The sequence below is a fragment of the Scomber japonicus genome, chromosome 5 (genome assembly GCF_027409825.1).
Source record: "Scomber japonicus isolate fScoJap1 chromosome 5, fScoJap1.pri, whole genome shotgun sequence".
Classification (NCBI taxonomy): domain Eukaryota; kingdom Metazoa; phylum Chordata; class Actinopteri; order Scombriformes; family Scombridae; genus Scomber; species Scomber japonicus.
In genome coordinates this window covers 29,145,182-29,172,663 of record NC_070582.1, presented here as the reverse complement: position 1 = coordinate 29,172,663, position 27,482 = coordinate 29,145,182, and the positions used below count along the sequence as shown (strand labels likewise).

Below are 27,482 nucleotides of genomic sequence, written 5' to 3'. Positions count from 1 at the left end.
TTTAAATTATTTTGAATATGTGATTTTTTCATCAGCTGCGAGGATGCAGGGTCAGGTGTCATGATGGATACACGCCACATCCATCATCACCAAGTGTGCTTCAGCATCAACTTTCAATATGAACATATGGCGCCATCTTGTGGTCTGAGATATGAACTACAAAATAACGGCAGCAAGGGACTTCACTCCAGGACACTATAAATATACCACATAACTATAAATATATGAAGGGTTATTGTGTAGGATATATAGATGTTGGTTCATACAATGACTTTAACATACACAGACTTCACCATTATCCAGACTGACCTAATGAAACTACATTAGTACATCTTTCATCCTTAACCAAAACTATATTTCTATGAAATTCCCATGTGATACACGCAGGTAACTATTCCTAAAAATGTCTAAATTCTTAGTTAGTCTGTAATTGTCATTGTTGACCTTACTTTGTAATATCCGGCTACTTCAGGATTTTTCAGCTCGATTTTCTTTCAGCTTTAAGTTTTGCTGCTGTGTCTGAATTACTGGAAAACTCATGGAGCACTAAAACGAATAAGTCATTATTCCCGGCAGACAATAACATTTCATCTGAGTCATTTGAAATGATAATAAACTGAGAGGACAGCATCAGTTGAACGTGTATCTGGCACTTTAAAGTTAGAGTAAGTTAGCTTAGACATGTAGGCTATGAGCGCATGATAAAAAGATGTGAAATAGCAGAGCAGCGGATATTCCCCTTAACCAATCACGGGAGAAGCTGCGAATACAGGCAGGTATCGCAGCCAATCAGCGCGGGGCATTTCTGTATAGTGGGCTGGTTTTGCTGCCAGAGTTGGGATAATGTTATACACAGCTGTTTTTTCTTCAAGATTTCAACACTCATGGCAGAAAGCAAGGAGCTCACAACTACATTCTGCACTAAATCCATTCACGGACACGGAACAAGTCTTCTCCTATCATACATGACACTTCTTCTTCTTTCCACAGCGGAGTTTGATGAGGTAATGTCTCGGACACGTTATAATGTTAAATCCAGTAGCAGCAGCAGTAGCTTTAGGCCACACTAGTTTTGTTTATAAACTTCATATCCAGCACAGTCTCGCTAGCGGAGTGGACTTGCTAGCCGGGCTTCCTCGCACAAGTTGTGGAGAAGAAGTGAGGACGGAGGAGCAACTCTTCAGGAAGGGACTGCTGTGCCGTGCTGGACAGGAGAGCGGGGCGGCCCCCATCAGAAAGTCTCTGGATGACTGAGGGTCTACTTGAATGGGGCGGTGTGTTTTGATCCTGTCTGTCATTCTGCAGTCTGCGGTCCGACCGGCCCTGGGGGGACACGGCGGAGGGACTCCTGGCTGCCCTGCTGCGCGCTGAACGCAAAGCAGCACACTTTGTCTGCGTCTGAGGAAACTTGGAGAGATTATGGTTGGGAAAGGCCTGCAGCTCAGTCCCCGCTGCTCCAACAACAAAGGAAACGGCTGCTGCCTCTTTTACTTCAGTGCTGCGGCCGCCGTGTGTGGAAACACACGTTAAGAGTGTGTGGAGAGAATTAGATTGAGCCAATGACTTCAGAGAAAGTTGTCAAATGAGCTCTGATTTCACGGCCGCTCCAGAGTAGCGCCGCTCGCGCACGCCTGCGCAGTTACGCACACACGCACGCGCTCCTTTTGTTGTGAAGTTTTCTCTCAGCTGAAAAGTCATTTAACTCCCAGAGTGTCTCTAACAGCAGTGCTGCGGGGTCAGAGTGGATGTGTGAGGATGGTGGAGAGCAGGAGTTGTGTCCAGAGGGAGGGGGTGTACCGCTGGTTCTCCTCCCTCACCTCAGCCCAGAGAGCAGAGTTCCTGTGCGGCCTACTGGACCTCTGCGTCCCGATCGAGCTCCGCTTCATTGGCTCCTGTCTTGAGGACTTGGCCCGCAAGGACTACCACTCCCTCCGGGATGCTGAGATCAAAGCCAACAACCCCACCGACCTGTCTGGACTCACCAACATCACGGACGAGGTGGTGCGCAGCAAGCTGCTGGTGTCCCTCGCCCTGCTTGGTTCGGACAACCGAGAGGCTGCAGGGGTCTTGTACCGGACCTTGACTCATATAGACACGGTGATCAATAACTACGGCCTGGCGCTGAACGACGGGAGGACTGAGGAGCAGTTTCTGTTGCTGTTCACCATGGCCTCTAACCACCCGGCCTTCAGCTTCCACCAGAAGCAGGTGCTGAGGCAGCAGCTGGGCAAGATCCTGGACATCCTGCAGGTGAGAGGGGTTCTCAGTGGACAGGCATCAGGAAGGAACAGGTCTTCAGCTGTGACACTGCATGACATACAGTTTAAAAGTAGCTAGACATCATTCCAATACATTATTTCCTACTTTAGGTTCCAAGTGACAAAATTTAAGATAGGACAAGACTGTTTGATCTGTTTTGTGTGGGCGTTGCTCAGTAGTGGTTCTGTATTATGCAACTGGCTGGCATACACAATATAGCAATATAGCAAGCACAGCAACAAGTGAATGCTCCTCTGGATGGCTGACAGTGATCTTGAGGTAAGCCACACTCTGAGCAAAAAGTGAAATTAAAGCTCTCATAAAGCAGATGAGATGACAGTCAGGGAACACAGTGCAAGGCAGTTGCTCCGCTGTCAATTCTCATCCCACTGACAAGGTGCCCTAAAAACACAGAGGCTTCACCCTGGGTGTTGCCATCCAGTGTGTGGTGTTATCACCGCCTCCTTGCTTCCTGGTTACAGGTGAGGTTTTCACCTGCTCACAGAAAAATACATAGCGACAAGTGAAACACGAACTAATTTAAGGCAGAGGAAATGTGTTAAAGACGAGTACAGCACAGTGTTGTTTCCTATGGGCCAAATTACAGGTGAGAGATAGTCAATGACAGGCTGCCTGTGAAGACAACAGACCACAGTCATGTGTCATTTAGCAAGGAGGAAAGTAAATTACAGGTTTCTTAGGTGAAAGTAGCTCTGAATGACAGTGAGCAGGAGTTTATGAGGTTGAACACAGCTGAGTCGATGTAGAAAAAAGAAAATATTTATCAGTGATAAAGTATAATTTCCGGAATCTCACTGCTGCAGTTTCCAACAATATCAAGCTTAGTTGGTTTTCATTATAGAAAGATATCAGCACAAAAACATCCAACATATCTGGTTCATATCCGCTTATGATTTGGGCATAAAATGGAACAATAACACATCTAAGCTTCAGTGAATAGTCAGGAATATTAATGTGGATTTTTTAAAAACTTCATACAGTTTCCAAATCAGTTTAGGTGTTTTTGTGACTCTCTTTTATAATGATACATAACATATAAAATCACATTTGGACTCTTATGAGTGACAATCTCATAATCATGTTCTTGTGATAGTAGTAGTACATTTGCCAGAAATCACTTCACAGTTGAACAAATGGTGAAACAAGACAGCAGTAAGCTTAGAGATGAGTCGATAGAGACAAACCCCGGCTGTCACGTCTCTCTCCCCGCTGTGCCACAGATAAGCACATATTTGTATTTCTTCATCCTGTTAGCGGACGTGTTGGTTGTTCCAGGTGAGCAGAGGAGGAGCAGGTGGAGAGGGTCAAGGAGCAGGGCCCGGCGGGGATCGAGCTGCCGTCTGTTACGCTCAGCCACATCACCGTTGTCACCATCAGACCGTGTCGCTGCCTCTGTCCCCCGCTGCCTGCTCCCTGCCTGATGCCAGCGCTGCATACCTGCCTCTGTCTTCCTGCCAACTCTGCCACACACGCTGCACCTGCTGGCACAAGGTACAGAGAGACGCCGTCTGAGCATAGTTAGCTGTGATGGTGTTCATGTACTGAAAAGCTGAACAAGCAACACATCATGGTGAAAAGGATGTCACTGGTGGTTCATCTGTGGTTCTGTTTTATAAAGACTTTGTTGAATGGGGTTGTTGACATTTCTAGGAAGCTTGTAAAACCTTTTTTGGCTATATTTGCTGAAGTGTGACTATTAATTTAATATCTGAAACAGTGGACTTCACTCTGATAAGATTCTATTCCCCATCTGGAAAACTTTTAGATGTTTTATTACAGTAAGTGTATGAAACACATGACCAGATTAGTCATACATCCTGTCATTGTGTGACTTATGGATGGAATTATAGTGAAAATAAACGATTCCCCTTTTTTCTTGGGCCCCCTGAGAGCCCCTCATGGACTCCTGGGGATTTCTAGACTTCGCTTTGAAAACCACTGGTTTAAAACATCCATAAGATTTTACCATTTGAAATTGTGGCTTGTTGTTGTTATGTTTGTATTGCAATCACAGTTAAATAAAATCTCAAAAACAGTGAAGCATATGATGCAGGATAGTTTGAATTCATTTCAACAAAGCACTCGTATTAAACATTTTAGTTTCAGTTATGTAATGTAGTTTTTATGAACTTTTTCAACTAATTAACATTTTTTGACATTACTTTTTTTTCCACATATTATGGCAAATGTCATAGCTCAGTGTTCACATCCATTTTTCCTTGATTGCTAAATCTGTAACAGAAACCACATAAACAGGTGAATAGTTCACTTTAGCTTCTCCCAGCTCAGTTTGTGTTGGTCCAGCGCCACCATGACCTACATAAATAACACACCCTTTAACCTTCATAAACTGGGAGCTGTAGTTGTGTATGTGTGTGTATGTACAGGTGCAGGAACATTAACAAAATATTAACAAAACAGTGGTGTAGGTTGTCAGTTCCAGTCATTTTAAAGTGCATAATTCCATACATAGACATAGAGCTACCACAGTGTAGCAAGTATTTCAGTATCACCTTGCTTGAGGGCTTGTCAATTACTCCTTTCATTCCCATTTTTCAAAGCTGGATAAAAGGTTAAAACCATCAATCTTCTTTATGGGGATGAGCCACATTCCTATCACGCGTTTGCTGTTATGAAATATGGGGAAATGTTCTCTTTTGTAAAAAAAACAGCATTCTGATAATCATGATATCAGTGGTCAACCATAAAATGTCCAATTATTGGTGATAAGAGGGCAGGGGAGAGGCAGGCTGTAGTTGTTGTTTACCATCAAACGTGGTCCCTCTGCCTGCGTGTGTTGTAATGGAAGGTGGAGTTCGTAGAAAAGGGAGGAGGAGGGGATTTCCCAACGATGCAGGGAACTTAGTGGTTCATTAATCCCACTGTTACAGTAACATCAGAGATCATGCCGAGTGGATGAGTGATGCCAAGCGAAAATGTTAGAGAAGCAAAAAGTTGGATGTTTTGTTCCTCTTGTACCTTTAATACTACTTATTTTTTTTCTCTCTCTCTCTTTCACACACTTAAATGTTCACACACAAGCAGACAGGCACACTGTTCAAACATGTGTGAGCAGTGAAGGGAAAGTACCCGGCTCAGAGAGGAGCGTTTGTATTTAGTGTTTTGTTGCCCTTGGCTCCTGCTTCGTGCAGGTCAGCACATTTCTCTATGCTGAAATCAACCCTCTGTGGTGTGTGTGTGTGTGTGTGTGTGTCTGCGAGCGTGTCCGTGTGTGTGTCTCCAGTGAATCCCCAGGAAGTTATAAATGCTCTCACTCGCTCTCTCTCTGGCTCTCTTTCCTTCCCCCAGTGCTCTGAAGGGAATGACAGGGTTTCACTGTGAACCGGGGCAGTCATATACTGTACGTTATGTACAGCAGGGCAGCTTATAGCCTGACCTGCTGTCACCTGCAGGAGATATACTGTATCTACTGTAGCCTTCACTGAAGCCTGTTACATCTCTACTGTAGCAGGCTTCATGTTAGCCACAGAAATGTAATACATAAAACATAAAAGTCATAGAAGAAGCCACTGAAGTTCTTTATAACAAGTGGTGGCAGAAGTACTCAGAACTCTTACTTAAAGATCTTAAGGTGCACTTATCAACATTTTATACCGACAATGAAAGAAATGTCAAATTATTGACTACCTTAGTTAGCTCAGCTTAGCTTAGTTTAGCCAATTTATGGTACCTGCCCTGCACCACACACACACGAGAGAGTTAGCGGCTAGCTGGTGAACATAGTGGAGCATTTAGCAGCTGAAGAGGCAGATGTTTGCCTCAGGAGTTGGTTGAGAAAAGTAGAGTGAATACTGGACATAAATTCATTAGGTGTCAAGAACGACAACTCCAATTGAATGCTAGGTTAGGTTAGCTCAGGTAAAAAAAAAAATTATATTTTTAAAGTTAGCTCAGGTTAGCTTACTTTAGCCAACTTATGGTACCAAACACACAAGAACGTTAGTGGCTAGCTGGTGAGGATAGTGTAGCATTTAGCAGCTTGGTGGACAAACTCAAATTCATTGTCATTCATTAGGGGTCAAGAACATCAACTCCAATTGAATGCTAGCTTTGTTAGCTCTGCCTAGCTTAGTTTAGCCAACTTATGGTGAATATAGTGTAGCATTTAGCAGCTAAAGAGACAGATAGATTAGCTTAGGAGGAGACCAAAATAGAGCTAAAAGTAGAGTGAATACTGGACATAAATTAATTGGGTGTCCAGAACAACAACTCCAGTTGTATGCTAAGTTGCTACATGTCTCCTTGATGTGTAAACAGGCAAATGTCACTTGATAAAATGTCAGTATTGTGTTTACAACTTGTGGCCAAACAAATCAATGAGTTAATCTTTAGTAAAAGTTATTATTAAGGATGCATTAAAGCTGTACATTTTGCTCAAGCTCTATTGCTCTATGACAATAACAGAATAATAACAGCTTGAGTTTCCCTTCATTTCCTGGGAATCTCTAAGTTTAGCTGCTTTTAAGACATCACTATAAGTGACCTGGTTTGAGAGAGAGACAAACAGGAAACAACAAACACGTCTCCGGTTTAGTTTATACTTAAACAAAAACATGTTTGTGACTTGCTAAAACATAATGTAACCTTAGCATTATTAGAAGAGTGTAAAGTCAGCAAATTGACTCAGTCAGTTAAACAGATATATCTATTTTTAGTTTAGCTAGTAACAAGGCCTCTGGTCATAGCAGACCAAGTGAATCTGCTGAGTGCATTGAATTGAGCAAGTTTGTGATTCATTGCTTATTAATTAAGCTTTTCATTTGATAGAAGAAGATTGAGTCATTTCCTCCTTCAAATGTTACACAATCTTTCAACTTCTAAGCATGAGTTTATTGTTGTAGATGAAGGCAGAGCAACATCTATTCCCTACTGTATATCCTGCTGGATGGTCAAGAGTACATAAACAACAACTGCTTGAATATTGTGGTATGTCTGAGTTACTGTGGAGTAAGTATAATGTAAGTAAGCATAAAGTGGAATGACTCGATCAGAGTTGTTTTGAAGTACAGTACGTATGTAAATCAGTTTAGTTACGTTCCTCCGCTGCACACTTCAGTGCTGCACTGATCACTGCACACTGTTCTTCCTCCAGGATTTCATTTTAACACAAAGCAGCTGGATGCTTTGTGTCACTTCAGGGGGAAAATGGTTGAATTTGAGTTTCTCTGGCGTTGATGCAGCAACAGAAATACAGAGCTAAAAACAGAAAATATAATACACATGTGTTGGGTTTGTGCAGACCTGGATAATCACCCTATTATATGACTGTTTTATGTGTCTGTTAAAAAGAAAACAATGCCAGTGTTAGAATTAACAGCAGAGTTCGGTTGATTGTTGTAGGAAATGGAGGAGTCTATGTCAGCACACCCGTCTGTTTTATAGTTTCAACTTTTTTTGGTCTTTGTTTTTATGGTGCGTTTCCTACTGGCAGCGTTGAGGGAGTTTAGTGTGTTGTCTAGATATCGTGAACATACATTAATTCAATTTCCACACCTCTCCTTTGTTTTTCTGTTTCTGTCTTGTAATCCTTCCTGCTGATTCATGTTGTTTTGACTTCATGTACCTACAGTGTAACACAGTCTTAGTCACTTACAGAGAGGAGAGCTGGCAGGTTAAGGGAGTAAATGTGCGGATGTGGCAGTAGCACACTTAATTGTTTTCAGATCTACTGCCTCATGCTGTGCATGTGTGTGTATGTGAATGCAGGCATGAGCACATGCTGGGTTTTCCCTTTTGATGATGGAAAAAAAGAGCTGTACAGTTATAACTCCAGTGTAGTCTTTTAATTCAATAAATCTGCATGTGGAGAAGTTTTCCTACTGAACTGTTCAACACACAATAATCCAAATGTAGAGGTTGTGACCTTTTATTTCAACAAGACTTGATATAAACACACCACAGCTGGTTTCAAACATACTAATATACTACAGCAACTTCAAATGCTCACTGAATTATTCCATACAGTATACAAATCATACTGTTCACTGCATTGTCATATACAATAAATGGCTCATTAAATCCTTATTGCATAAAATCTCATCTACATGACTGTGGTGGAACTTCAGTGGTTAGATATTGTGTATGTGGCTCAAAAGAGATCAGTGGCTCTGAGGTTCCTGTTTTGTTTATGCATGATGAATAAAATTCAATTGAACACGTAAACTGTGGTGTTATCATGACACACTGTTTACCGTACAGGGCAGGCTGGAGTTTGAGTGACATTTCATAATATTTACATGCAGTGTTGCTTGAGTTAGAGACTGACAGGCATTGGAACCAGACTTGTTATTGCTCTGCCTGCATTAGCAAAGCATAAAGAAGTATTCCAGGATCTTAAAGGCTCAGTTTGTCCAACAAAAAAATGGTCAGCCCTCCTCCGAAGCTGAAATAATTAAACAGGTATCAGCTTTATTACAATTACCTTCACATTTTCTACAAACATTCATGTCCACCTCAGGATGAATGTCTTAATGAGAAAAACCTTTTGAATGAAAGCAATAATATCATGTCTGTTCTCTGTGGACTAAAGGCATTCTGGAAAACGTAGAGTTAAAGTTAAAGAGAAGTTCATGAAAGTTTGTTTTGATAACAGGGATGTCTGAAAGTAGAAGTTACCCTTAAAGATATTATGTGTACGTGGGTCCCAAAGTTTGGGAGATAAGAGGTCAGTCTCTCTTGGGATCAGTTCTCGCCGCCCTCTTGAGCAAGGCATGTCAGTCCAACCGGAACAGTAGTTGGTCAAACAGTAGGAGGCAGTTCCAGGTTTAAATGTGTGTTTGGATGTCAGAACGCTCTCCCTACAACTACTCCTCGAGGGCACTGCTATAAATAAGAGCGCTGCTTAAATATTGGTTTGCTGTGCACCGCCAGATCTTTCTCTTCACTTTGTTTTAGCACTGTGCCAACCCTGGAGAAAGCATTGCTCAGTGTTTCGACTGTTCAAGCAGTGACAGCACATGGTTTAGACTTGCGTTCATCTCCATGGTCGTTGAATGTCCCCTTGTGTGTGTTTTTGTGTTTGTGTTTGGTCTGTATATTAGATGATGATGAAACTAAAAGTCCAATAATGTATAGTAACAGTCTCTATACACATGCTGCAGTGTGCAAATAAGCTCTACTGGAGGCTGAGGAGTGAATGCTTGTGCTGCTGCATGGTGTGTGCTGTATCTAGTTATCCCTGACTTCTGCTGTGTGGTCCTAACCTCTGCTCCCTGCACTTCCAGAGCCAGACCAGAGAGGCAGGTACGGTTTCAGGGCTGAACTCAGGGGTCACCACGGGACGAGGAGACCAAGCGGTCAGCCAGGACCTCACCCCTCCTCACCTCGACCCCCCTCTTCCTCCTCCTCCACCTCCTCCTCCTCTGCCTCCTCCTCCTCCTCCGCCTCTTCCTCCACCTTCTCATCTTCCTCCTCCTGTACCTGCTGGGCATAGCCATGATGCAGCAGCACCAAGCAAGAGCCACCAGGGGAAATCGGGTAAAGGTGAGTTTACAGGAGTGCTGCCACACTACCGTTGCTTCACTCCAAGACAAACACATACATATAAACATAATCATGATTATAATGATGGTAATAGACTTTATTTATGTAGCACTTTTCTTAACAATGTTACAAAGTACCCTTGCAAAAAGATAAAATACAAGAAAACAATAGCAATGAAATACGAATGAATAAAGAGAATTCACACAGATTTTGGGGGGTCAGACTAGAAAAGTGTGATCGCTCTTAGTCACCAGCTGGGTGCTGAGAACGACCGGCAAGCCACTACCAGCCAATGTAAGAGAGCGGCCAGCCACATAAGGAGTGGCTAGATCTTTGATTTAATTAGGGGCGTGGTCACGTAAAGCCTAGAAGGTCATAGGGCTGGGCAATTAATCGAAAAATAATCGAAACTGACATTTAGAACCTAATCAACCTAATGTTGCTCATGTCAATTAATCGTGGTGTTCACTGTTGCCATGACAGTAAAGGTTGCATAGAGAAAACTTGTCTCCAGCGATCATTTTAACCCAAACCATGATCTTTTCATAGTTCAAATCAAGTGGGTTTTGTGCTTAAACTAGACATTAACCACAGCGTCACACCTTAAAACATCATTATTTTCACTCCCTAAAGATACTCATGTGCGAAAATATTACAAAATATTGTGTTCATCGAGGGTGGAGATAATAGTTCATTAATCGTAATCGAGGTTAAAAGTTCAATTAATTGTGATTTAGATTTTTGCCATAATCGCCCAGCCCTAGAAGGTCAACAGTAACATTTTGAAATCAATGCAAAAATGAACAAGAAGCCAATGCAGGAGTTTCTACTACTTTTTACTGTGTTTCTATAATCAAGTGTAGCATAGACACTACACTAGACCATGTTCTATAAAACAATAAATGTCTGTGGAACTGAACCATCCAAACTGTGAGATAGGCCTGTCGCAATAACTTATTTTGTTGAACGATATATCGAAATAATAATCGCGATAAACGATATTATTGTTGTTGTGTCTCTTAGTTGCTAATGTGAAGTGTGGTAATATTGAGGTAAAAAAAAGAGATCAAGGTCATGCCTATGTATCATACGGTAAGTCAATATATAGCCGATAATATAATTATTGTGACAGGCCTACCATGAGGTTCTCAGCTTTCCGAGGCACCTTGAACAGTGCTTTTACGACCATCAGGGTTGATTTACGATGTGTGCAATCACTTGATACAGGAACAGAAGCTTCTTGGCTCACAGGCTTCACTTACAGGCTTACATTGTCTATTTTCCAATGACATATAACACTTTGATATTTACTCTCAGAGATGATATTGACCAACATATAAAGACTGTCACATTGTCTACTTACAAAATGCTCAGGACAATGCAAATAATTGACTGTCATTCACTGAGGAAAAGGTCAATTTGTACCAAACTTCACGTGGAGCTCCAAAACACCTAAATATAACTTTTATAACACTTCATACTCACTGAAAGAATAAGTTCAGATTTTGCAAAAATATAAAACTACATCCAGGCACTTCTTTGTCTACATGGGTTTTAGAGGGTTAATGTCATTGTCTCTCTCTGTTTGACCTAATGTACAGTATGTATGTATGTGTGGCTTCACCCCCACCCTCCATCTGCAAATATCTACATGAAGTGTGTGTGTCATGCTATACACAGAGTTAAGCTCAGTTGAACAAGATGTGGCATGCTGGCACATCTGAACACTGAAACTAAGCTTAAAGAATTTTGGCCTTAGGCTTGTGTGTGTGTGTGTGTGTGTGTGTGTGTGTGTGTGTGTGTGTGTGTGTGTGTGTGTATGTGTGTGTGTGTGTGTGTCTTTAAGATCCAGCCCAATGTTTTCCTCAAGTGCAATAAATTAGCAGAGGTTCATGCATGTCTACCTTTAAATGTTAAATAAGAAAATGTTAGCCTATATTTTTTTCCCTTTCCCTTTAACCTCAATTTAGTTTTTCAGATGGAATTTTTCAATATGAATATTAATAAGTGGAACATTCACAGAAACCTAATGAAACAAAAAAGCGAGACTTATTTTTGTTTTGTTAAATTAATGTATGCCCACAAGGAACAATAATTTTAAACCAATCCAACAAACTCTGCCCTGACATATTATCACCTCATAAAGTTGCTATGGCTAACGTGTTAGCAGTTGCCTATTTACACATCTGCAGACACAATATAAACATTCATTCAGAGTTGTGTTTTTGACTAGTTCATAAATTTGAGTCCACTATTATCTCTGGAACTGGATTAAATAACCACACGAAACTGAGTTTATTCATCAACTAGCAGCTAACTTTAGCTACTAGTTAGCTGCTATCGTGAGTTACAGTGGGTTTATCAGAGCTTATGTGCTTACAACTGCTACCTGCTGAGCTGGAAATGATACTAATGGAAAAAAAGAGTGAAACAAACAGTAAAGTTTCTCATAAAACCAAAACAATGAGCTAAAAAAGCTAAAAGAGCAACCGCACAGCTCAGTTATCAGCTTCAACGCTGAACACTAAGTGTTAACAAACAAATGAGGAGACATGGAGCAGCGTTAGCATTCACTCCTGCCATTTTTTGCCTTTATTGGACAGTTGGTGGCAGAGATGCTGACGGGGAAACAAGGAGAGAGAGAAAGGAATATGACATGTAACAAAGGTCACTTGCCAGACTCAAATGGGGTAAATGCATGTACTGTAATCACTCAGCTACGAGGGTGCTCTGAGAATTTACATTAATTTTTCCATAAAATTGCCTCTAAATAAGAGCAACATGCCCACATAGGTGTTTTCAATCATTCCTATTGATTAGATATCTGCTCAGGATAAAGTTTAGAATGTTGTGATGTCACCAAACATCATAAACCAATAAGAAAAAGGTGTAAACAAACCCGCCTGAACAGGACTAAAAGCAGTAACAGGACAGTTAGGGAAATGTTACACCCACACTGTCCTGTGACCAGATCTTATCTAGCAAAGTGAAAACACCTGTGTGGGTGTGGGGCCTTTAAAAATGAAAGGGATAAAAAAAAGGTAAAAATCTTATCTGATACTAAATACACATTGAACCCAAGTTGACAGCAGTGTCTTTTTCTCCATTGCAGGTCACAATATATCAATCACACACAGTGAATTTTAGTTTTTTTATAAGGCAATCTGAGCATTTGGTATTATCACCCATTTGGAATCAGTCACCCAGTGGGCAGCCGGTGCCTCAGGGGTGGATGCGGTTTTAGAGGGGGCGAGCCTCTCCAAGCCAGCCTGTTATTGTCTTGGCCCCGTGCCTCTGTCTGTAACACAACGCTCAACTATCTCACTACCTCATGGTCACACCACATAGCTGTCACCAGCATAAAACACACACACACTCATACACAACACCACACAGTCGTTTTCAGCATGTAGAAACACATAAAACACAAACGCAGACAAGCGTACACACACATTCTCACAGGCGTACACAATTAAAGTTTATATGCCATGCCCTACCGTTTTCACAGTTTCTGCTACCTCAGGCCAGGAAGAATGAGGTACACCTCATGTGCTGGGTTTATGTGTTTTATAGAGCGCACGCGCGCGCACACACACACACACACACACACACACACACACACACACACACACACACACACACACACACACACACACACACACACACACACACACACACACTATAGTGGTAAAGTATTAACCACTATGGTGTGTGGCAACAAGAAAAGTATTTATCAGTATGTTATCTCTTCAGAAGATACATGAAAGTCTTCTTTGATTAGTCATCTGAATATTATGCACACAGACTGCTTCACTTAAAAAAAAAAACTGTGTGTGTGTGTGTGTGTGTGTGTGTGTGTGTGTGTGTGGCAGCCTAGATTAGTGTGAATGGCAGGCGGCATTTAGAGCCTCCTACAGCTGCTGCCCAACCGGCACACAGCAAGGTGCTGAGGAACTTGTGTGTGTGTGTGTGTGTGTGTGTGTGTGTGTGTGTGTGTTTGTTTGTAAAAGACAGAGAGACACACAGACAAAGAGAAATGTTTGAGACCTTCTCCTCTTTCTTTACTCCTTCATATCGCTCTTTATTTGTCTCCTCCTCTCATGTCTTCCTGATCCCTGCTTGTCCCTGCACGCCTGATGTGGTGTCAAATGGAGAGTTTAATATGTCTAAATAGATACCTAAAGGTCTTTTTTTGCACACACACACCCAGCCTCTTTTTTTTTTTTAGCGATCACAACATTTTAACCCGCTCTTACCTTCTGTCTAATGACATGGATTTGATGGCTGTGGAGCAGCCCCAACCTGCCTCTACACCTGAGGCATGCATCCACACAAAGAAGTAGACTTACACGCTATGCGGAAGAGTCTATGTTATTTTAGGAATTGGTGGTGGAGAGATGGATAAGGTGGTTTGTTAGGGCTGTCAGGAGTGGAAAATGTCATTTCAGAACATGCAGAAGCAAGAGAGAAAGGATTTGGTGCCAGAATTTCTGGCTAGACAATCTCAGAGGTCTCAAGACATTCATAGTCTTGAATGCCATTGAATGAATGTTTTACATTTGATACAAACAGTGACATCAGGCACTCAGTAGGCACACAGGTAGGACTGGACTGATAGCAGGATTTGAGGAGGAAGAAGCCCAGGTGGGGAGCAGTTACTTGGATGAGTCGTAAAGTAGCAGCTGTGGGAAGTTGTTTGGCAGCAGAGTTGGGACAGAGTTTCTGTCCAGATGGCAAATTAAAGAGCACATATACATGGTGGAGATGTTGCCAGATTTGGGGCTCATGTGATGGACAAAATGTTCAGTCTGGTAGTCGAGCATGAAGAACCAGAGAGATCCTAGTTCACATTACTGAGGTTAGCTGACAAATCTTCAGGGATGGATGAAAAAGCTGCTCTCACACTAAGATTAGATTAGTTTGACTCATTTGGCTCACTGGTAGGTGAACTTGTATAACAAGGTCCAACTAGAGTGTTGATGAATCAGCAGCACAATAGGAATGAGTGAATAGTTGTTGAGCCTGCAGATAGAAATGTATGGTATGAAGATGGAGATTACGCACTATATTTGGTCCATATGTTGAAAAATATTGGAAGCCCCGATAATGCAAACCTTACCACATATCCTTCAACACACCATGTTATATCCAGCCATACAGTTATGGATGAACATCTCATCAACTAAATAAATTGCTGCCCCTACTGTGTAGCAACCTTTTCTACAGAATCGTCTTCAGAATGTGTAAATTGTGCAGAAAGACAGACTATTAGACATTAATACAAGCAATAGACTCTGTAAAACTTTGTTTATAATGTTAGTGGGTTAGACATAGTGTACCGTACCATCATATTTGTGAAAAAGAGGGCAATATGGATACATTCCTTTGTCACAGTAAATGTAATTTAATATCACCATATCAATGGAAATTCCAGAAAATGAGGAACTGACTGTTATTTGTTAATCCAGGAAACTGTTTGACAAAGTTACTTCATCACACTGATGTAAAAATAATACAAAGCCAATGTTTTCATTTAACAAAGTCCTGCTGATTTTGCAATGTAGTCCACATGGTCTGACACAAACCGAGATATTAAAGGGATACACATGGTGTAAAGTGGTAAGAGCAGATTTATATCATTTGACAGTGTTTACTGTCACATTTCCCATCTCTTAAATGTATAGTCAGTATAATACCACAACATAGTGACAGAATGAGGTACGAAGCAGAAACTAAACATTTTTTATGATGAGCTTGCATTTACCGTCCCACCGCTAACCTAATGACCTGCTGGCTCAGTTTTCCCACAGAGCTTTTAAAGGGCTTTTAAAGTCATGTACAAAGTTTACTGACCTGTCAGTGACTAAGAAACTGCAACAATGGGCCTCTCTTTGCACTTGAGAACTCAATGTTCTTTGATATCAGACACCAGCACACAGTGCTGTGAAGTCCAGAAAGAGCAAAAACATTCAGCACACATCAGTTACACCTGATGACAGGATTAAACTGTAGTTTCTTTTTTTTTCCTCACATGATTTACTACTTTTGCAAGTAAGCCAAATTTAATTCCTCAGAGCCATTTAAACAAATCATTTCTAATTGACTGGTGTGTCAAATAATGTCTCAAATGCTCTGGTGTTAAAGTGCAACTTGCCAGTACCTGCTAGAGTGTGTAAATGTGTGAAGTCCAGTTAATCATCTGTGAAACCATCTGCGCTTCTTTTTTTCAGCGGTGATTGAGAGGGTGGTGTTGAGAGGAGTGACACAGAAGTCTGAAGACAACAGTGAATATGTGTTTGAGGTGGGTCCAGTAGTGTAAACAAACACACATGCAGATGTTGCACTAACTAGACTTCTCTTCTCCTCCCAAATGTTCTCTCTTCTTTTCACTTCACCGTTCCTCATCTGCACTCTCCGCTTCTCCTCCAGGTCAGCTGGTCGGATGGTTTCATGTCGTCCGTTGTCCGAACTCAGCAGGAGGTGACAGAGCTGCTGTCCCAGGTCAGGACCACCACCAAAACACAATTCACCAGAATGATGGTAACAATCTCAGGCTGTAATTGAACGTTGTTTCCATAAACGGCTCTGCTGCTTTTTTTTTACACAAATGAATGTGGGACATATAGCTCAGTATCATCAGCATAGTGATGCTTAGTTTACTAGGCTATATGACTATTCCTAATGTTGAACTTTTCTCTCTAAGCTCTCACAGGCATTTCCTGATGAAGGCGTGGAGAAGTTCTTCCCTAAGTCCATAGACCTGGACCCCAGGTAAGTCCCATAACTCAACTGGTTTGCTTGTGCCCTTGAAAACTTATTGTGTATCTTCTGGCAGCCATAGTGATGCTCCACATCTCATTGCCATCTCCAAATGTGACTACTTCTTCATAGAAACATGACTGACCTGTTTTTGTTTAGTGCTAGCTGCTTAAAGGTACCTGATAGAATTTTTTGAACAATTAAAGCTCTATTTACATTCAGCGTTTCTCACCAAAACCTCACAAAAATGTTCAATGTCCTTCCTCATAAAACTGATTTATGGAATATTTTAAATCTTTATTGTTCACATCCATGTTTGCCTCTAAAGTCTTCTCTACTGCCGTTCTTCCTTTTTTTGCACATTACTGCCACCAACTGTCAATGAGTGAAATAGCATGAAACCTGACCCAATGTATAACAAACAAAACAGGTAGAAACATGGTTGTATTGTGCTGCTAGTGCTCAAAAACGTCCCAGGCTACAAAATATCAAACACATCCAACAAATTCAGTTTTTTGGCTAGCAGCTGTCTGCTAGTATTGCTTAGCTAAATTAGCCTGCTGGCCAGTAATCTGAATAACAAAGTAGAGAAAAGAGAAACTAAATATCCTATATTATTTGACTTAGATTACTGAATGAATCTGCATCTGTACCACAAATAAAACTGTCCTCTCAAGGTATCTCATAGTCTTGTCTGGTTGAATATGTGTTACTATGCACAAAGCTAATTCTTCAGTGCTTCAGTGAACCTTCACAATAACACTACATGTATTGGAGAGTCTTTCATCCAACTTCACAGCACTTTCTTATAATCAACTTGTCTTTTCCTGTCCCCCCCCCCTGCCCCCCCCACCCCACCCGCTGTCCTGTGCTCTCTGCCTGCACCCAGGTGTCTGACAGCGCTGCCCTGCCACGTCCTCCAGCACCACAGCGTCCAGCTGTTCTTCACCTCCACCAGGCCTCTGTCACCCAACTGTCCTTCCTCTCTCCTGCCGCTCCCCTCCTCCCCTCCCACGGCTCCCGTAGCCCCGTCATGCCCCTTCACCCCCAGCTCTAGTAAGTCTTTAATTTTCACACATATTTAGTAGCTTTCTATATTTGAACTGATTTAATGAACTATACGTGAACTTCCTAGAAATAAATTAAATTATACATATGTTATATTGTTCTATACATATCTGTTTCTATATGTTTTTTAATATAGAGAAATAGGAGATGATCAGATAGGCTTGAGCTGCTGATGAGTGTGTGGCTTGACAGTCTATCTATATAATCAGCAAGTCTTTACAGAGGACAGCAGGGATATAACACAGGAGACCCTCGATGCAGAGATAGAAGCTGTCTAGACAGGAAGGGTCCGGAAATCAAAGATGTCATGCCTGTGTGGGTTTTTTTTTTTTTTTTTGGTGTTAGAGGTGAGAGAGAAGGTGAGAAATAAAGAGGTAGTGGAAAGGACAATGCCATGAGTGTGGGTCTTGGCCAGTGACGGTGAAGAGGTGAGAGAGGTGAGACAGCAGGGAGGATTTTCAGGTTGTGTTTTGGAGGTGTTGGAGGGATCGGACAGGGTCTATTTTAGTCCAGTGTGGGAATTCAGCGTGGCATGTTTGTGTTGGGAAGCCTAGAGTGTGGTGACCTCATGTTGGTGTGTGTGTTGGTGTGTGTGTGTGTGTGCTTGATTCTATGAGTGTGACTTCATCCCAGAGAGTATTTATAGCCCCAAGTGCAGTGTGCAACTGTGTGTGCTTGTACTTTTTGCATGTGTGTGTGTCTGCCAGACTCTCAGGAGACCCTAGGGAGGCGAGGCTAATATGAACGTCTAACTCCGCTGTAATGTGGCTCCACAAACACACAGACCTCTGCCCTCCACCACAATATATTACAGTTCATCCCCCCCCATAAGCCAGGATATGAGGCTGTAACATCACATTTACTGCGCTGACCGCACGGCTCACTGCATGTGCTCTTCTTAATTTATGGGTTGATGTTAGTGAGCAGACTCTTCTGTCAGACGGGAACAAGATGAAGTATAAATCATAAAGCTTTTCATAACTTGTCACCGATCGACGTTGCATGAAATTATAATATAATATGAAACTGACAATGTTAGTGGAGGTTTCAGTTTTGACTTTATGAGACACAAGCACATAACATGAAGTATCTTCTTGTCTTCTGTGTGTCAGAATATCAAGTTCACCTCTAATTAAAAACGCCTTTCAAACAGTATTCACTTCAATTTCTATTTAGTGTTTCATTATCGCTGAATAACAAAGCACTGATGTTACCCTGTGGCTCATAGTTGCATTGTGGATCATTTAGGCATCAGGTTTTGACAAAGAAGAAGAATGTATTGAATAAAAAAAGAACGGATGATATCTCTGGTACTGGTGAATCGATTTTGATCTTTTTTTTTTTAACCATCCATTGTGAGTCTGACAATGATGCAGGAGTGCGACACTAGTTTGGTGAAGTAATTTTTTTCAATTCTTTTTATTTGGATTTTCCAACAAAATGACATACAGTGGTAACAGAAGCATAATTGTACACCAGTATGTCCAAAATCCTCTATACTCATACATCGCAAACCCACCCAATTCATGTCAGAATCAGATGTTACTAGGTGACGTACTGTTTTAATGGAAAGCATGAGGACATGAACGAGACATAATGATCATGAGAAAAAAATCCAAATCATTTATAGTGTAACATTATTATATTTTTTAGATTGTTACACAACTTCAACATGAACTGATTTTATTTTCTAAATAAATGGAAAAACAAGAAAACATGAAAATTGAAAACACTCCAGATTGAATCACATCATCATCACATCTGTGAACAACAGACCTAGAGATATTAGTGTTTTACTATGTATCCTATTCTTTTAGTTTATTAACTATGTTTGTATTAGAGTAGAAGGTATTTATTTAAAGTGTTTTGAACCTGATAATGAAAATGATCTTTTTTTGTTTGTGCTCTGTCACTCAGGTCTGGGCTGTATGTTGCAGTACAGAGGAGCCAACAGGTATGATTATGTTCCCTCCGCCTGTCTGTGTGTCATTCGTCTTCTTTCACGGGATGATTCGTGACCTATGATTGGTGTGTCTCTCCGTCTCAGGGTGGTGTACAGAGTGGCCAGCGTCCAGCCCGTCGTCAGCACCCACGGCTCGGTCTTGACTCGCTCCTCTTCTCACCCCTCCTCCCTCCCTCCACCTCCTCTCCCTCCCTCCATCTCTCATCCCCAGCATTCCCCTCAGCTGTCTTCCCTCCCTCCCCCCACACCCGGCCAGCAGGGCTGCGCGGCGGGTGGAGGCGACGCCCCGTCCCAACCGCATCCCCAACATCAACCCCCTCAGCTCCAGTCGCACTCGTACCCTCAGCACTCCCAGCACCACCTTCAGCAACAAACCGGCGGTCAGCCAAGCACGCAGCCTCAGTCCCATCATCCAGCTCATTCCCAGTCGCTCTCATATTCCCGCTCCCAATCCCACACACAGCCACCATCCCAGTCCCAGGTTAACACTGCTGAACAGAATGGCATCCTGGATTGGCTGCGCAGGCTTCGGCTCCATAAGTATTACCCCGTCTTCAAACAGCTGACCATGGAGGAGGTGGGTACAGCTTCAGATTCTGTCACACACACACACACACAAGTACACTCAATCACTCAGAAACTATCTTCTGAACCTGTTCTCCTGTACAATCCTCAGTTTTTAGCGCTGACAGAGGAAGACCTGAACAAGTACGACTTGACCCAAGGAGCAAAGAAGAAACTCAAGACTCAACTGGAGCTGCAGAAGTCAGCAGAGTAAGCTGCACATGCCACTAATCCAGTTTTTTTTGTGTTTGAGTTGACACAGTAAAAAGCTGGTTTCACGTAGCTGCCCTGTGCTATGTTTTTTTTTTTACTGTATCAGTATATCAAAGCATAACATAGGTTTTACAGGACACAATGTGCAAGGAAAGGAGCAGTATAGGATTTTAGTGGTATCTAGCAGTGAGGTTGCAGGTTGCTATAAACAGATTAGCCCTCCCCTATCCTTCCAAGCGTGTAGAAACTTGTGAAAAACATGACCTCTTTAGAACCGCTGTTTGGTTTGTCCATTCTAGGCTACTGTAAAAACATGGCAGTGCAGACTCATGGATGTATTATAAGAGCTGGATATGGCGCCTCCATTTATTTTTGATACCGCTCGATTTTCTCATCTCACTGTCGCACAAGAAAGTGAATAAGTGTAATTCCTAAAAAGTAGAAGTCACAGCAGGAATGAGTGAAATCATCTGAAAATACATCACCACGCTTTGTGCTATTAACGATTAACAGGCGGACTGATTGGCTGCTGATCTGGGGCTGTGAATGCTAAGCAGTAACAGCCTATACAGCGTCAATGGTTAACCAGCTGAAGGTGGGCTGCAGAGATAAGATGTACTTATGAGGAGATAATCAACAGAAACACATGCAAAAACACAAAAACAAGGACATGCATGCAAATGCTTCTACATGCTCTGTTTCTCTTACTTAAAAACACACACACACACACACACACACACACACACACACACACCCTGACATGAACCAGCTCTCATTATCTTATTATCTCTTTATCATATTTCCATCCCCAGTATCAACATGTTTCCATTAGGTGGGCGATAGTACGTGTGTGTGTGTGTTTGTGTGTGTGTGTGTGTGTGTGTGTGTGTGTGTGTGTGTGTGTGTGCACGCTTAAACAAGATGGAAAATGGAAAGTTTCTGCGTTGGTTTTCCATGCAGCGTGTTTGCAGATGTGTTTGCAGAAGAGCAGCTGGGATGCTGAGGGACATGTGGAGTGGATAATGTCTCTCCCTGGTGGTGATGTTAGGACATTAGCTGCTCCAGGCAACATCAACTTCAACATGTTTAGTAGTGTCAAATAACATAGTGTCTCCAACATGACTCGGGTACCTCTGTTCAACACTTCAACAGATACTTTTAACAGTTTTAAAAGTCATTTGAGGTGTATATAGTCAGTCAATAATAGAATAGAATAGGATAGAATAGAATGTCTCTCTTAAAAAGGAATTCACTCCACTCATCCGTCCATTCACTCACATGCACCCACAGTAAAAGAAACTGTGAGTTTTATATCAGTCATTTCAAATTTTACATATAAAATATGTTTTTTTTATACATTCATCATAGTATAGACAAATATATTTATATGCATATAGTTATAGCATATCAACTCATTTTCCCCTTATATTGTTGAAAAAAGACTTTAAATTTAAATTGCTTCTAAAAATAAAGATGAACTGTAATATGCGTCAAAGGTCTCTAAAGTTTAAAGTAATATACAAATTTGGTACTTTTGGAGCAGTTTTCTTACTGTGTGTGTGTGTGTGTGTGTGTGTGTGTCTGTGTGTGTGTGTGTGTGTGTGTGTGTGTGTGTGTGTGTGTGTGTGTGTGTGTGTGTGTGTGTGTGTGTGTGTGTGTGTATGTGTGTGTGTCCAGCAGGGAGATGAAGATGGAGAAGCGGTCATGCAGCGGTATTGCCAGGGTGACTCCTTCCAGTCACATGGGGCCCTCAGCACACCCCACCTCCACCGCAGGTAACAAATCTTCATTCTCATATATTTACATTACTATTATTATTATGATTCTTATGATTGTTTGCAGCCAGTGGCTCAGAATAACTTTCTAATGATTAAAAAAGATTCAAATGGCCCATGTTGTTCCAGGAGAGCTGCGAGTGGAGGTGGATGCTGTGCTGCACCATCACCCCGTCTCCACAGACAGCAGCTCATCCTCAGGCTACTCCAGCTCTTCCTGCTCCCCCCGAACACCCCTCTGCTGTGATGCTACCTTTGACAGGACCAGAGACCTTCACCGCCGTAAGTTTCTGTTCTGTTCTGTTTTTTGACCCGGCTGAATAGATTAAAAGAATATTAATGATTCTTAATCAAAGAAGTGAGGTTGTAGCCCACTCCTCATCTCTGCTGGAGGAAGAAGAATCAATGTGTTTGCTTTTCTTTTTATTTACTGGAAGGGTTCCAAAAGGTGCCATATAAATAAAGTTATTATTATGATATTATTATATATTCACACAGTCTGAGTGTGTGCTGCAGGTCTCTCCCGCCTCCCTCACATTTGCACTCATCACCCTGCGTCTGTGTTCCAGGTGTGTCTGGTCCTGACGCATCAGGAGGGGGTCCGGAGAAGGACCGCTCATGTGTTTTCATCCTCAACTCCAGCTGCCCCGCGGGCTCCAGTCGCCCCACAGCCCAGGTCCTTCCCGTCCAAACCGACCCGGCTCCTCCTCTCCCTCCCTCCTGCTCCTCCCACCTCCCCTTCAGCCTCCCGCAGTCTCCCTACCACCCTCAGGCCAGCTACCCCCAGACCCTGCTCTCCTCCACCTCAAACCCAGCGCGCATCCTCACCTCCCCGCGAAAACCGAGACCCCCTCCTCTGTGCACGGACGACAGGACTAAGTCTCTGGGTTTCGGTGCGGGACTGGGCGTGGGGATGGGGGTGAGGCTGGAGACCCTGTTCCCCGGCCTGAACGTGGACGGCTCCTCTGTGCTCCAGGACTCGGTGGTGTGTCGCGGCCTCACCGGAGCTGCCGTGGGTCTGATGGTGGAAACCAGCTCCGCTTTGACCTCCACCTCCAACAGCGTCCACCACGTCTCCCACCCTCCTCTCCATTTCCACCTCTCATCCTCTTCCTCCACCTCTCCATCCGGATACTACTCCTGCCCGCCTACCTCCTCTCCCACCTCCTCCTTCTCCTCTTCATCCTCCTGTCCCTCCACGAAGTCCGCCTCAAGCTCCACAAGCGGGGTTGGCTTTGTTCCCATGGCAACCACATCCACTGTCCCTGTGGCCGCGGTGCCCGGCAACACCTACTACCCACCCCAGCCCACCTCCAGCCCCTCCCCTTCCCCTTCCTCTGCTTCTTCATCGGATCAAAATTCAGGTCACACCCCCTCCGTGTGTGTTTGCAGCTCCTGCGGTTGCCGGGGGAACTGCGGGGCGTACGGGGCATTGCCAGGATACGCCGCTGCGGCCGGCTACCTGCAGCCTTTCCCCACTGGCCCCTCCCTCTTCACCCTGGGTCCCCTGCTCCACCTCAGCCCCCTGATAGCTTCATCCAGCAATGCAGGCGCAGGGGCCACACCCTTCTCCTACCCCATGATGGTGCCACCGCCCTACCGTCACAGCCCCGTGTCACATGACCAGCATCAAGGCTTTGGCTTCTACCAGCCCCACGGCATCTTGGGAAACGGAGGGCAGAAACGTGCAGCTGGGAACCTGTCCTGTTATAACTGTGGAGCCAACGGGCACAGAGCAGAGGACTGTAAGCAGCCGCCCATGGACTCATCACAGCAAGGTGAGAGAAGCAGGGAGTGTGCATCAATTCATACGTTAAGAAAAACAAAAAACAATTACAAATGAATTCATTAAATCTGCATCTAAAAATTAAATGAAAACACAACCAAATAATATTATTATGTTTACACAGAATAAATGAGTTTCCTCAGTTCATTGGAATTGACCTTTTCATTCATAGTGGTCACTACAGTACTCAGCTGCTTTCTTATATATGCATGATGATGGATTCTGATGGATTTAGATGGCATAGTTGCACTTCAGCCACCACAGTGGACACTAATGCATACATTACTACTTCATCTGCAGTCGCCTTTTGGGTATTATAATGTAATGTAATGTCATTGGATAAAAAAAAAGAACTTAAAATATTTGTTTTCATGCCTAAAGAGAAATAAAAATCCTGACTGATGTTATCATGCATGAAAGGGTTAAAAGCATTTTACGTTTTATTGTTTATTTTACTAATGTGAGCTCTGCTGTGGTTCACACGAAGCTCAATTAAAGTGAAAAAAACAAAATAATGCAGAGAACTAAATAGACTAAATACATTAGTCAGTCATTTTCCAATTATATTCAAAAAATTAACTTAAAAAAATGTATTAAATGTTTTTCTTAATTCAATTTGTTTTATCAGCATGAAGTGAAAAAGACATTTGTTTTTCCAAACCACATGAAAGAAAAGAGTGCACAATGGAAAAGAAAAAAGTGATGTTTAGCATTTTAAACCTTAATTGATCATAATTTAATGCTGAGAAAGTCTTTTAAGCTTTATTGAAGCAGGAAGTCATGGGCTGCATTATCTCTCTATTTGCATGTGAAGATTTGATTGGAGCTCAGAACAGAATCTTCTTCTTCTTATTATTATTATTATTAGTCTAATGTTTTCTGCCAGAGGAACTCTCATTCTTAGTTTAAAAGAAAAGAGTAAAAATGCTTCAGGATTATGGATTTGATTTATCACCTAAAAACACTCTTTCAATCATAAGGCATGTATTAAGGTGTCACATCTTGTTTACACTAACTCAATGACGCCTTCAGCTTAATATTATACTTACAGCTCACACATCTAATGCCTGTATTTAAAATCATACAGCTATAATTATAATTGCGCTACACTCATTTTTCACCAGGATTTAGCAATTACAGCCCTATTCATTCATCTAAATTCATTTTACAAACATGATATAGTCTGTTTTTCATGAAGCAAAGTGGGTCAGCTGCAGGTCTTTGGCTCTAACATATTGTAAAACATTTTTTAGCTGATATATTTTGAATATTTAGCTCACTTTACTTACATTTAGCTCAGAGAAATTAATGTAAAACAACATGTGAAATATAAATGTTAAAAATGTGTGTATCTTAAATCATAAATCTAAATATTAAATCTAAATCCAAATGTTAAATCTATCATAACTGAAATTTTACAATCGGCACCCCATACAAACTTATGTGGACATTTCCAAAAACTTGAGTGTAAGTCATTTTATTTGTCTTGCAGGAACATTTCGACTGAAGTACACTCCTCACTCTGACAGTAAGGACTCAGGGGACTAACCAGGACACACAGCGGTGGATTTGAATCGTCACTTTCTCGACACGACTGTACCTCATGTTCCTCCTGGAGCCGACAGGCAGCCTCCACACACACTTTAGAAGGGATGTGCAGACAGTCTGCTTCACTGCGGGTCCGTTTAAGGACAGCGGATCCACTTTATCCTTTCATTTCTTTTACAACAGTCAACACAGCAGAGAGCCATCGGGAGCAGCTGCCTGAGAGCAGTGAAAAACAAGGAGGAGTTCTTTTACACTACTTCTGTATACTTCACTCAGAGATGAAAAGAGAGCACACGAGGAAGATATGGAACGGCTGTCGCAGTCTGTGTCATCAGATTAGCTTTCAACCCCCCTCTTCCTCCTCCTCCTCCTCCTCCTCGGATCTCCTCACATACAAACACAAAGTCACAAGGGGAACTGGAGATTTTAAACTCTCAGAGAGCTCCTCCATGAAGAAACAGTATACAGTGCAGTAAAACCACATTTATAGTCTCCTGGATGGTTCACAAACCAAAGCAACACAAGTCCAGCATCCTAATAACTTCCTGGACACTCAGTGGAGTGCATTTTTTAAACGTTCTCTAAACCTTAAAAGCCAGTTTGATCTTATCACAGCATCCTCCCTTTCACTGAATCCACCTCACACCACCCGGCTGTAAAGCACAGGTGATTAAAAGAAGCATTTCTACGTCTGGGTCATGTTGACAGTAGAGCAGTTACAAAAAGCCGTGTCCCAACTCCATACTTCATGCTAACTGTATACACACTTTACACTAATGTTGTAGTGAGCAGCTTTTTTTGCTGTTAGTTTACAAGAAATCAACATACTTCATTGTTTTATAACAGGAAATGATGCAATACATGCATTGTTTAAAGGCAAACTGACCAATTAAACCTCGCCTGTTGAGTTTGTTTTTTTTAAAGAAAGTTCCTGTTTACAGTCATTGTTTCCCGCCAAAAAACACATAACAAACTGAAAGCATTTTCTTCCTCATAAAACATTTGCAAAGCTGATTTTTTTTAAGTTTACATGCAAACAATCTTCTTTATTATTATTTTATTTTATTTTTTACTGCTCCATACCACTCCTAGTGGTGTTATTAAAATCTCCACAGTGTACCTTTAAACTTAAAGACACAGCTACATGTTTTACCACCATCCTCAATTTATTTTAGGCAGCTGTGAGTAGCTCCAATATTTCAACAGTATACTCAACTCAACTTTTTTTATATAGTTTGCATACTGACTGTTTTGAGCACACTACATACTCATACATGCAACTACATACATACAAATATATAGAATTAGAAAATAGTATGAATTTGGGACACAGCAAACGTGTTACATAAAAGAAATCTTTTCAATTGTATCTTTTTTTCTTCTTTATCTTACATTTCAAACTAAGTGTGTACCCTGATTCAAGAGCTGAAAAGTGACGAGGGAACGGACAGTCGTGATGTGTTCGTCATCATTGAAATTGTGTGTCTTCATTCAGCAGGGGTGATCTTACCCGCTCCCCTCAACAGTGCCTGGGGTTAACATGCAGCCCCTCTACCTCTGGGCCAGTCTGATAGTTTAAAAAAAAAAAAAGACTTCCAGTGCCAGATCAGGACAATCAAAACGCAGGCTTAAAAGATCATCTGTCTGCACTTGAACGTCTTTGAACGTTCAGTCACTCATGTGGTCACTCAAGGCGGATAAACATTTGAAAAGTGCCAATTTTCCTGCAGTCGAGTTTGCTGACTTTTCTTCTTTTTTTCTTTTTTTTTTTTTTTTTTTACATATATATATATATATTGTTGATGTAAGTGAATGAATGTCCTACACTTCAGCCTCTTTTCTCATTGTTTTAGTCTTTCTACAAAAGATTTCAGGAGAAAAAAAAAACAATGTATGAAAAAGTTTTGGAAATGTTTCAAAGTGTTGGGACTGTGAGTGAGCGTATGAGTCGCTGGGCAGGACCCGGAGTTTTACCGACACGAGGACAAGCTGGTCCTTCAGAGACAAAAAAATAATAATAATA

At 41.9% G+C, this 27,482-nt stretch overlaps 1 protein-coding gene across 1 annotated transcript; it reads left to right on the top strand.

The window, feature by feature from the left end:
- Positions 1–987: 987 nt before the first annotated feature.
- zcchc14 (zinc finger, CCHC domain containing 14) lies at positions 988–26,192 on the top strand. Its single transcript, XM_053318611.1, has 14 exons — positions 988–2,250; positions 3,556–3,771; positions 9,525–9,783; positions 16,014–16,084; positions 16,213–16,284; positions 16,487–16,554; positions 17,432–17,598; positions 19,528–19,564; positions 19,658–20,150; positions 20,250–20,347; positions 22,028–22,125; positions 22,255–22,407; positions 22,695–23,903; positions 25,404–26,192. The coding sequence occupies exons 1-14, from the start codon at positions 1,756–1,758 to the stop codon at positions 25,457–25,459; spliced, it is 3,492 nt and encodes a 1,163-aa protein (XP_053174586.1). The 5' UTR covers positions 988–1,755; the 3' UTR covers positions 25,460–26,192.
- The last annotated feature ends 1,290 nt before the right edge of the window (positions 26,193–27,482 follow it).

Excerpts from the sequence above, each read along its gene's own strand:
- zcchc14 (XM_053318611.1), top strand. The coding sequence starts at position 1,756 with ATGGTGGAGAGCAGGAGTTGTGTCCAGAGGGAGGGGGTGTACCGCTGG. Across the intron at positions 2,251-3,555 it reads AGATCCTGGACATCCTGCAG|GTGAGCAGAGGAGGAGCAGG; the intron begins GTGAGAGGGGTT and ends TGGTTGTTCCAG. Across the intron at positions 20,348-22,027 it reads GAGCTGCAGAAGTCAGCAGA|CAGGGAGATGAAGATGGAGA; the intron begins GTAAGCTGCACA and ends GTGTGTGTCCAG.